This window comes from Rhinopithecus bieti, unplaced genomic scaffold (assembly GCF_001698545.2).
Source record: "Rhinopithecus bieti isolate Rb0 unplaced genomic scaffold, ASM169854v2 scaffold_12088, whole genome shotgun sequence".
In the NCBI taxonomy this organism is placed as follows: Eukaryota; Metazoa; Chordata; class Mammalia; order Primates; family Cercopithecidae; genus Rhinopithecus; species Rhinopithecus bieti.
The window spans coordinates 4,327,838-4,340,116 of record NW_016807975.1 but is presented as its reverse complement, the minus strand read 5'-3'; the positions used below and the strand labels follow the sequence as shown (position 1 = coordinate 4,340,116).

At 42.8% G+C, this 12,279-nt stretch overlaps 1 protein-coding gene across 3 annotated transcripts in view; it reads left to right on the top strand.

Moving 5' to 3' along the window:
• The first annotated feature begins 6 nt into the window (after positions 1-6).
• TMEFF1 (transmembrane protein with EGF like and two follistatin like domains 1) overlaps positions 7-12,279 on the top strand; it is a 104,263-nt gene continuing 91,990 nt past the window's right edge. For all 3 annotated transcript variants that reach the window (XM_017884336.1, XM_017884335.1, XM_017884337.1), the window contains exon 1: positions 7-251. In XM_017884336.1, coding sequence (XP_017739825.1) covers positions 8-251 — 244 coding nt within the window. In that variant the 5' untranslated portion in view covers position 7. The remainder of the gene's footprint in view (positions 252-12,279) is intronic.

Below are 12,279 nucleotides of genomic sequence, written 5' to 3'. Positions count from 1 at the left end.
CGGCTGGATGCCCCGGCCTGCGGCTCCCTGCGCTTCCCGCCGTCCAGGGGCGCCAGCCATGGGCGCCGCGGCCGCTGAGGCGCCGCTCCGGCTGCCTGCCGCGCCTCCCCTCGCCTTCTGCTGCTACACGTCGGTGCTTCTGCTCTTCGCCTTCTCTCTGCCCGGGAGCCGCGCGTCCAACCAGCCCCCGGGTGGCGGCGGCGGCGGCGGGGACTGTCCCGGCGGCAAAGGCAAGAGCATCAACTGCTCAGGTAGGACTGGTCGGAGCCGGCCCTAGGTCTCCCCACCCCTCCGTTGCCGCCTCCCTCCTGGTCCCCGCGGTCGGCCGGGCTGGGAAAGACCCTGTCGTGGGGGTCCCAGGGAGCTGGGCCCGAGGGTGAGCGAGGGCGGAGGGCAGGGCGCGAGCGTGCGGTGTGGCTTGGGGACCGGCGCTGGGGATGGGAGTGGCCGTGGGTGCGTCCGAGTGTGTCGAGTGGCTGGGCGAGGGCGGCCCGGCGTGTGGGGAGGCGGTGGGGCCGGGGCCGGCGAGGCTGAGCGGCCATCAGGGGCTTCTGGTGTGGTCGTGGGTGTGCTCGCGGGAGCGCGTGTTTGTGTTGTGAAGGCTCAGGGGAGGGAGGGCCGCCCCAGGCAGGGATCTGTGTGTTTGCGGAGTGCGGTGGGTGGGAGACGGCGAGGTGCTGGGCGGGGTGAGGGCAGGGAAGTGACCATGTGCTGATGTGCTGGGGAGGTTCTTCCTTAAGGTACTGGGGTCTCGGGGGGGGGGGTGTGTGGATAAAGGGAACGGGTTGCCTTGAGGACGCGGGTTGGCGATGCAGAGTGACCGTGTGTGTGTGTGTGTGTATGTGTGTGTGTGCGCGCGCGCGGGTGTGTGTTCTTTGGGTTCTGAGATGGGATCTGAGGGCTTAGAGTGACCTCGGGTCTGTGGATATGAGCAGGGAAAGTCCCAGGGCCCGGGAAGTGACCCTGTGTTTTTGTGTGTTGTGTGTGTGTGAAGCCTGGGGCTCAGTCACCCTGGGGTATGCATTGAAGAGGAGGGATGGGTGTCCTGTAGCGAACCCCATTTGTGTTTTTTCAAAGGGGAGGGGGCTTGGGAGTCATCACCCTACAAATCCTGTATAAGGTTTGGGTGTAGAAAGAGGAAATTAGGTCTCAGGGAATGCCCTTGTGTACCAAGGTGTAAACCTGGGTTATTAAAGTGGCGTGGAAAGAGAGAATTGGGTCCCAGAGAAGATGCCGTGCCTGTGTGTGTGTGTGTTTTGCGGGAGGGCCTGGATATTGGCAGCAGCGGGAGCAAGGGAGTGACCTCTCCCCTCTCTCCAAGGCTGATTGCCCCCACACAGCTGCTGGAAACAAAGAGCTTGCTGGGGCTTTAATGGATAACACTGGGGAGAGGGTCCCAGCAGTAAAGTTCCCTCTTCATTTCTAAAGGGGTCCCAGAGGCGCTCAAGGGTTATGACCCTGGGGCAAAGAGAGGCATTCAGGTCTCATTTTTTGAGGGGGGGATCCTCTTGGAGCTGGCCTAGCAGATGCTGGTGATCATAAGCCACATCCTTGCTAACCTGCCCTTTTATCAATTCTGGTGCCTTCTCTTGTCTTCTTTAAACCAAGGCGGAGTAGGGGGAGGAAGGAGGAACATAAGGCCACTGGGAATCTGCCGGACAACCTTTGTACCTTTGGGCTCTTGAAGGGGCATTATTTCTGGAAGAGTGAGGAAGGAGCAAGAGGAGCTCAGCACAGATGCTTATGCTACCCTAAATGAAGCAAGCCTTTGGCCTGCTGTTTAGGTTTGAAGGCCTTACATCTTTTAATAATTTTCATATGGTAATGTTTTATGAGGGGAAGGGCAGTTTTGAGCACAGTAAACAATGGCATGTCCATTAAAAACATTTCCATCCGTGAAAAAACTTTTCCTTTATTTTTCTGATGTTGAACGGGATATGGGGTAATGCTTTATTACATAATCACACTTTAAGAATAAAACCAGTTGTATATTAGAGTGCCTTTTATGTAACAAATATTAATTATCAATCTTGTAAGTGATCACACCATGTTAATATTTTCCAGTAATGTGTCCCGGGTATTTGTTTTTGCTAAGCTAATTTGTTCTTAGCAAAATATAATGTGTGTTGATGGGATGTTTTTGTGTATGCTTTCTAACTTGCATAGTTCAAGTTTTAAGAAAGGAAATAAAAGAAATAGAGGGTTGGATACCCTTGAGAATGTGGGTTGGCGATGCAGAGCGACTGTATTTGTGTGTGTGTGTGTGTGTGTGTGTTCTTTGGGTTCTGAGATGGAATGTAGGGGCTTGGAGTGACCTGGAGTATGGGCAGGGAAAGTCCCGGGGCCCCAGATGTGAACCTGTGTTTTTGTGTGGTGTGTGTGTGTGAAGCCTGGGGCTCAGTCAGTCACCCTGGGGTACTATGCATTGAAGAGGAGGGGTGGGTGCCACATGGTGTGGGAAAAAGGGGACTGATCTAGGGGTCATGGCCCTTGTTAAGCAGCTGTGTAATTTGGGGCAAGTTACTTAATTTCTCTTAGTTTCCTTTATTTTTAAAAAAGAGACTTGGATTTAGTAATATCTGAGTGTTCATTCAAGCATATTTATCACTGATATAAATGTCAATAAATTAAGCTGATCAAATAAAATGTTTCCTAGCAGTAAGATTTACTTGAATAACTGGGTCTAAAGCTAGAGTGTTAACTAAATGATACTTGTAGATTCTTGTAACTTTTTAGGATGAGGATTTGGGAACGATTCATATGGAAAAAATTTTTTTTTAGTCGCTAAATTTGAGAACCATAGTAATACAGCCTGGACACACACATCCATTAATGCAGCACGAAATTGTGCATAGTTTTTTTAGTAGCTTTTATTATCTACGTATCCCCACACAAACTGAAGTTTGCTTAGTCAGGCTTTTTTTTTTTTTTTTTTGAGACAGAGTCTCACTGTCACCCAGGTTAGAGTGCAGTGGCGCGATCCTGGCCTACTGCAACCTCTGGCTCCTGGGTTCAAGTGATTCTCTTGCCTCAGCCTCCTGAGTGCCTGGGACTACAGGCGCACGCTCCACCACCATGCCTGGCTAATTTTTTTTTGTATTTTTGGTAGGGATGGGGTTTCACCATGTTGACTGGGCTGATCTTGAACTCCTGACCTCAAGTGGTCCGCCCACCTCAGCCTCCCAAAGTGTTGGGATTACAGGTATGAGCCAATGGGCCTGGCCTATTTCAGTTTTAAAACTAAATGCAGCCCTCGATTCCCAGTAGATACTCATTTTTGGTTTTGGACCATCATATCAGCCTACTGTAACCTTTCTGCAGCTGATTCGGTCAGGTTGTGTGTGTTGGGTCACTGACAGGTTTTCTTCACTTGCAAACGTGTAGAGCAGTTCTATGGCTTCATTAAACTAATAGAAGTTGTCTAGATTGTGAAAAAGGATGGAACCCTGCGACATATTACTGGAGACTTTCTACCAACTTGGTTGATGTTGTTACATTAGTCAACCAGATGTTCAACTAGCTATGCATCCTGTTGAATTTAACAGATTTTCGAGCTTCTGCTGTTCAACATTTTCCCATTTTGTTCACTAGCCTATTATTTAAAAGATTCTTTCAGATTGTCTTGTTAGATTGTTATGTATGTGTATCATCCTGTCATCCTCCCTTTTTCCATTTTAGTAATCCTGTTAAATAAAAAGCACATGTTGTATAGCCTGCCTTAATAAAGAGCTGATGGTGGCTTTCTTATTTTACTGTATTTGAAAACTTATTTATCCATTTTAGAATTTTTCAGCAGTTACATGGCAGGTTTACCCATAGATGTTTTTCTGGATCTGCATTCTGCCTTTTTTTTTTTTTTTTTTGAGACGGAGTCTTGCTCTGTTGCCCAGGCTGGAGTGCAGTGTCATGATCTTGGCTGACTGTAACCTCTGCCTCCCAGGTTCAAGCAATTCTCCTGCCTCAGCCTCCTGAGTAGCTGGGACTACAGGCGCATGCCACCACGCCAAGCTAATTGTTTGTATTTTAGTAGAGACAGAGTTTCACTGTGTTGCCTATTCTGGTCTTGAACTCTGAGCTCAGGCAATCCGCCTACCTCGGCCTTCCAAACTGCTAGGATTACATGGATGAGCCACTGCGCCCGGCCTGCATTTCCCCTTTTTTGAAATTTGAGGATGTGTTTATTTTTATTTATTTTATTTCTGGTCTTCTGGCACCTTGTCAAGGTAGCTTAGATAATTAGTGGTAGATGTAAAAGGCAGATGTAAAAGTTTTTTTCAGTATCATGGAGTGTGAGTTGTTTGGATGAGAGAGCATATTCTTTTGAAGTAGCTCTGTATTCTGTTACTGTCCCCCATCCGTGCCACTTACCTTAGAAGTTGATTTCCTTTTATCAGATTTCTGACCTCCCTAGCTTGAAGATCATGTTCCTTGATGAAGATGAAGCATGGGGAATTGGCCCTGTCGTCTCTTGAGATTGCATCTTCCCTAAGCAGTGGGCCTTTGGTTTATCTCTTCTTGTTCTCAAGACTTTTTTGTTTGTTTGTTTGAGACAGGGTCTCATTCCTGTTGCCCAGGCTGGCGTGTAGTGGCGCAATCTCAGCTTACTGCAGGCCGCAACTTTTTGGGCTCAGGTGATTCTCAGCCTCCTGAGTAGTTGGGACTACAGGTGCATGCCAGCACACTTAGCTAATTTTTTGTGTTTTTAGTAGAGACAGGGCTTCGTCATGATGCTCAGGCTGGAACAAGACTTTTTTTGTTGTCATCTTGCCCCAGTTCTCCACTCATTCTGGACTTTAGACTTATTGTGATTAAAAGAAAAACTTTGATTTTATATCTTTTTTATTTATGCTTTTTTAAAAGCTAACTTACCAGAAAGTTCCTAGTTATCCAAAGAAAAAAAAAGCTTGGAAATACATGACATATGTGAAGAAAGATAAACTTGAATTCAGGAGACCGGGTAACCTTAGACTGACTTTTTTTGTTTTTCATTTGTAACATGAAGATGATGATAGTCCTTTTTGGCTCTAGGGTATTTGAGAAGAACAAATGAGGCTAACCATGTGGGGCATTTTTAGTTTAGGGAATATGGTTAAATAGGTAGAAGAACATATTGAGAGATCAGTTAGTGGCATTTGGTGATAGATATAAGGTGGAGAATTTGAAATGGGTTTTAACTAGAAGTGGGTTGTTATATGGTGGTAGGAATGGTATTAATGGGTGATATAAATGGCAGATTATGAGAAGTGCCTTATTTATGTCAATTCAGGATTCTCGGGAATAAAAGTGAGTTTTCTGATTAATGGGGAATCTCAGGCAGGGCTTTTTTCTTCTAGATCCCTGGTGTGTAAAATGTGGATGGAGAATAATTAATTTAGCAAACCTTGATTGAATACTGCGTAGTGTAATCTAATATACTGGCTGTTAAGGGTAATATATGAGAAGGATTCCCTGCTTTGAAGGGCCTTATAATCTTGCGGAGGTGGTTAGCCTTTTACAGATATATACAGTGGAAGTTTCTTTTTACCACATCTGGGCTTGCTTCCCCCTCCCCACATTCCCCATCAATAAGCATTTGTTGATCACGAACAAGATAGGATTTTTTAAAAGGTGTACAGTTAAGTGGATTTGTATGTATTCACAAAATTGTACAACTGTTACCACTCTGTAATTCCAGAAAGTTTTCGTCATCCCCAAAAGAAACCCCATACCTATTAATAGTCACTCCACATTCCTCATGTCCCCTGTCCCTGGTTACTATTAATCTACTTTTTGTCTCTATGGATTTGCCTATTCTAGATAGGCATGCAAATGGAGTCATATGAGGTGTGTTCTTTTGTGTCCGGCTTCTTTCCCTTAGCATAATGTTTTCATTGTTCATCCATGTTGTAGTGTGTATCAGAACTTCATTCCTTTTTATGGCCAAATGATAGTCATTGTATGGATAAACCACATTTTGCATATCCATTTCTCTACTGATGGATATTTGAGTTGTTTTTACTTTTTGGCTGTTATGGATAATGCTGCTGTAGCATTCATGGACAAGTTTTTGTGTGGACACGTTTTCAGTTCTGTTGTGTATGTATCTAGGAGTGGAATTGCTTGGTCATATAGTAACTCTGTGTTTCACGTTTTGAGGAATTAGCAAACGGTTTTCCAAAGTGGCTGCACCATTTTATATTTCTACCAGCAATGTTTGAAGATTCTTATTTCTCCAACATCTTCTCCAACACTTGCTATTGTCTGTCTGATTTTGGCCATCCTAGTGGGTGTGAAGTTCTGTATCAATGTCGTTTTTATTTATATTTTCCTAATGACTATTGATATTAAGCATATTTTAATGAATATATTGGCTATCTGTATATCTTCTTTGGAGAAATACCTATTCAGATCCTTTGCTGGGCTTGATTTTGGCATCTTGGAGTAAATCATACTAATCAATTCCCACAGCAGGCACACAGATGCTCAAATGCTAAGTTAGCTCTCATTGTTTGTGTATCATTTGATTTTTCTGCTTACTAAGCAAGAGACAGTTGTATTTGTTTTCAAACTTATTGATACGAGTGGTAGTTATGAGTATAATTTAATAAATATTACTCAAATCAATGAAATAATGATTACAAAAGCTGTTTTACGGAATGCTTTGAAAAGACTTGATAAAGACAAGAAGCTGAAAGAATTGCCCTGAATGAATTAAATTATGGTCAAGACAACTGAAACAATGGAGAAACCCTATAACTTTTGGAAGGATTTCGCAGAAAACATTGCAAGTATTTTTAAGCCCCTGTTCTACTTAAAGGAAAGGAAAACGGGCATTGTAGTTCTAATGGATTATGGATGTGATTTATCCAAGGAAGTAGGGAACTGCCATTGACAGACTTATACTCAAAAAAAAGGTCTTGGTGATACATTGGGAAATGAATGTATAATTATGTATTTAAGACTAAAATGGTTAAAATAGGTATTATTTTAAATGGTTTCTGCCTTAACTGACTTTTTTGATTAATAGATCAATGATCACTCTTGTATATCTTTAAAAAGAGGATTTCCACTGTACAAGGTGCCCTAAGGAAGATACAGATACAGTGTCATGGAAATGAATAATTTCTGGTTTGTTGTAATCAAAACTGGTTTCCTGGAGTAAGTGGCACTTGAGCTGGGCTGTATGGGGAGAGAACATCACCTGGAAACATCAGACACACTGTTGCCTGAGGCCTTTGCTGTTGATGTTCCTTTGGCTTGGAATCTTCTTGTCCCAGTTCCTACAGGTGTTTGCTCTAATGTCACCTTCAGTGGTGCCTTAAATTACAGCCTTCTCCACCCTCCACCCACAATGTCTTTCTCACACCCTAACCTTCCTTCATGTTTTTTCTTGCTCCAGAACACCTTTTCCTGTGTGACATACTGTACATTTTACTTGTTTTCTGTCTGTATGTAGCTCTATGAAGGCAGAGATTTTTGTCTGTTTTATTTACTGCTGTAGTGACAGTGCCCAGATTGGTGTCTGCTACAAAGTTAGATGCCCATTACATATTTATTTGTGGAATAGATTAATGGCTGAATGAACATAGAAGCTGAACATAGATGAATGAAGATAGAATACCTCTTAAAAAGGGTATTCTAGGCTGAAGGAATAGCTTTAGGAAAGGCACAAAGGTGGAAAAGAGAAAGGAGTCTTTTTGAAATACTAAGTTGCGGGGATTAAGGCAGGAGATTATGCCACCACATTAACGTCTTCAAGGCCCATCTGCAGGTTTGGCATTTGGTTCAAAGACATCAAGAAGCTTTTAAAGGGTTTGAGTGACATTGTGGTTTTAGAAAGCAAAGTCTGAAATTGGTGAAGATGGAATGGAGAAAGGAAGAGACTGGGGGTACGATGAAAGATAACAGTAGAAATTGGAAGAATTGAGAGGACTTGTTTAACCTGCACAGGTTTTTTGTTTGTTTTAATTGTTGTTGTTTTTTGAGAGGGAGTCTAGCTCTGTTGCCAGACTGGAGTGTGTTAGTGTGATCTCCACTCACTGCAACCTCCACCTCCCAGGTTCAAGCGATTCTCCTGCCTCAGCCTCCTGAGTCGTTGGGACCACAGGCACGTGCCACCACACCCAGCTGATTTTTGTGTTTTTAGTAGAGACAGGGTTTGACCATGTTGGCCAGGATGGTTTCGATCTCTTGAGCTCGTGATCCACCCGCCTCGGCCTCCCAAAATGCTGGAATTATAGGCATGAGCCACTGCACCCAGCCTAGTCTGCACAGTTTCTTTAAAAAGTTACATTGGTTCTTAGCCATTAAAAATCTGGAGATTTCATTTGGCAATCTATTTTTCTGCCTACTCTTCTTCTTCTTCCTTCTTCCTTCTTCCTCTTCCTCTTCTTCTTCTTCTTCTTCTTCGACAGAATCTTGCTCTGTTGCCCAGGCTGGAGTGTAGTGGCTCGATCTTGGCTCACTGCAACCTCCACCTCCCAGGTTCAAGCGATTCTCCTGCCTTAACCTCCAGAGTAGCTGGGATTACAGGTGCATACCACCAGGCCTGGCTAATTTTTGAATTTTTAGTAGAGACGGGTTTTCGCCATGTTGGCCAGGCTGGTCTTGAACTCCTGACCTCAAGTGATTTGCCTGCCTTGGCCTCCCAAAGTGCTGAGATTACAGGCATGAGCCACCACTTCTGGCCTGCATTCTCTTCTAAACTTGGAGGTACTGTCAACATTGGGCTTTTATTTCCACATTGTGAAATCAGTCAGTGCTGTCTAGTGAGGCATGAGCTCTTTACTTTGCCTAGTTCCCAACCAGCCAGCCTCTTTTATTGATCTTTTTCTGCCTAAACTTCTGGATCTCCTCCTATAGATGGTGGAGTGAATTGTTATGGTCTTTGAGATGGAGAGCCTGTCTGGAGGAGAGTCAAATTGGTATATATTCCCTCATTCCTATTATTCACAATTACACGGTTGGATGGGAGACTATATTTCTCCAGTGCCTAGTTCTTCTGGACTCCTCTCCTGCCTGTACTCCTTGTAACTTCCACTGTATTGTTCTTCTTTTTAACTCTTTCCTTGAATCCACTTCCTCCTTCTTTGTATTTGAAACCTACCCTGCTATCTCTGATTATACCATTGTCCTTGAAACACTCTCTGATGTTTTTATGTCTATTTTTTCTTTTATTAATTTTATCCCTTAAACTTTCCCTTTTCTCTCTTTCTAAATTCTTTAGGTGGATATAGATCATGATGTTTCTTTTTTTTTTTTTTTTTTTTAGGCGGAGTCTCGCTCTGTCGCCCAGACTGGAGTGCAGTGGCGCAATCTCGGCTCACTGCAAGCTCTGCCTCCCGGGTTCACGCCATTCTCCTGCCTCAGCCTCCCGAGTAGCTGGGACTACAGGCGCCCGCCACCTCGCCCGGCTAGTTTTTTGTATTTTAGTAGAGACGGGGTTTCACCATGTTAGCCAGGATGGTCTCGATCTCCTGACCTCGTGATCCGCCCGTCTCGGCCTCCCAAAGTGCTGGGATTACAGGCTTGAGCCACCGCGCCCGGCCGATGTTTCTTTAACTCCATTGACATTTATGATAAAATTTCTGTCATCGTTGTGAAACACATGAGTTTATATATGTTACAGATGTGTTGTTTCATGATTTTGCATTATGGTCCAAGAATGTGTCATATGGAATCTCTGGGTTTTCGTATTAAAACTAGGTGTGGCCAGGCACGGCAGCTCATGCCTGTAATCCCAGCACTTTGGGAGGCCGAGGTAGGTGGATCACCTGAGGTCAGGAGTTGGAGACCAGCCTGGCCAACATGGCAAAAACCCGTCTCTACTAAAAATACAAAAATTAGCCGGACATGGTGGCGCATGTCTGTAATCCCAGCTACTCAGGATGCTGAGGCAGGAGAATGAATCACTTGAACCTGGGAGGTGGAGGTTGTAGTCAGCCAACATCACACCATTCCATTCCAGCCTGGGCAACAAGAGAGAAACAGCGTCTCAGAAAACAAACAAACAAGGTGTATCTTTGTATCCTAGTATGAAAACAAATTTTGTGAAAGCCTCTTCTATCCAGAAGAGTTATTTCCTTGACTTCTCAGTCTCCATGTTATATTAACTATTAGTTTTACTTAAGTTTATTTTTATATAATTTCAAACTTAGAAAAAGTTGTAATAGTATACCCAGATTCCCCAATTAAGATTTTACCACATTTGCCTTAAATCTCTCTTTCTGTATCTATTTTTTCTCTATCATCTGTCTCTCTGTCTTTTTTTTTTTTTTTCCCCTGAACTTGGCTCTGTCAAGTTGGCCCCTACCAAGGGGAGAGGGTTAATTTATGTTTTATATTATTTCCATACTTGAAATTTTTTGTTTTGTCATCTCCTCTTAAATAGTATAACTTCCGCTTATAATGATAGGTTTATTTTTCACAGTTTTCAGTTTTCTTATATTTTGTTATTCTATGTAGGACATATACATTGAACATTATTTTGTATCATAATTTATTGTACTTTTTACCTTTGTATAGAGTAGATTTCAGGTATCTCCTAAAGTTATCATAGGACCCGACCTTTTCTGGATTTGTGTTTATATTTTAGTTTTTAAGTGTTGGGATTTGTCTCCCAATAGAGTTATAGATCATTCTGCTTTCAGTTTCTTTCAACTCATTTACATTAAATTAAGTAATTGATATCTGTGCCCCTCCATCATCATCTTTTTTCTAAAGTGTACAATCCAGTGTTTTTGACTATAGTCTCAAGGTTGTGGAACATTTTCATCTCCCTCAAAAGGAACTTTATTTATTTATTTATTTATTTTTGAGACAGAGTCTCTCTCTGTTGCCCAGGCTGGAATGCAATGGCGTGATCTTGGCTCACTGCAACCTCTGCCTCCTGGGTGCAAGCGATTCTCCCTGCCTCAGCCTCTCGAGTAGCTGGGATTACAAGCACCTGCCACCATGCCCAGCTAATTTTTTTATTTTTAGTAGAGGTGGGGTTTTGCTATGTTGCCAAGGCTGGTCTTGAACTTCTGACCTCAGGTGATCTGCCTGCCTCAGCCTCCCAAAGTGTTGGGATTACAGGTGTGAACCACCGAGCCTGACCAAGGAACTTTACATTCTTTAGCAGTCACTCCCCAATCCCCACCTCTCCTCATCTAGCCCTAGGCAACCACTGACCTACTATCTTATTTTTTTTTTTTTGAAACAGAGTCTCTATTGTCCAGGCTGGAGTACAGTGGTGCAATCTTGGCTCACTGCAACCTACGCCTCCCTGGTTCAAGAGATTCTTGTGCCTCAGCATGAGATTCAGATGCCTGTCACCGTGCCTGGCTAAATTTTGTATTTTTAGTAGAGACGAGATTTCACCATGTTGGCCAGGCCAAGTTGGTCTCAAACTCCTGACCTCAGGTGATCTGCGTGTCTCGGCCTCCCAAAATGTTGAGATTACAGGCGTAAGCCACCAACTCTGGCCACGATTTACTATCTTTTGCTGTAGATTTGTCTTCTGGATATTTCATATAAATGGAATCATACAATATGACCTTTTATAATTGGCTTCTTTCCCTTAGCATGATGTTTTTAAGGTTGATCCATGTTGTAGGATGTATCAGAATTTCATTCCTTTTTGTGACTGAATAATGTTTCAATATATATGTGAATATATAATTCATAATAATACCACATTTTGTTTATCCATTTAACATCCATTCATCTGTTGATAGACATTTTTGTTGTTTTTACTTTTTGACTATTACAAATAATGCCACCATGGATATTCATGTACAAGCTTTTGTGTAAACACGTGGTTTCATATCTCTTGGGTGTATATATTCCACCTAGGAGTGGAATTGCTAGGTCAAGTGGTAACTGTATGTTTAACATTTTGAAGACTTGCCAAACTGCTGTAAATGGTTGCAGCATTTTACATTTTCATCAGCTCTGTGTGAACATTCCATTTTCTACATCCTCACCAACCTTTGTTGTCTTTTTTGTTATAACTAACCATCTTCATTTAAGTTCCTATTTGTTATCCTTCATTTTCCCTATATATGTGGTGTCTTTAATGGAATTTAAATTCTCAGTTTCTTTTAAGCTGGTTTGAGAGATGATTCAACCCATTTATCCCCCTTCAGTTTTTACATTGTTAGAAGCCTTGTTTTAACTTAACTATTTTCTTTATTCATATTATTCTATTATTGGCTTCTTAGGAGCTTGGCATACTTCTCATGTACTTGGAAATTCTATGCTTAAATCTTTTTTTTTTTTTTTTTTTTGAGGTGGAGTCTCGCTCTGCTGCCCAGGCTA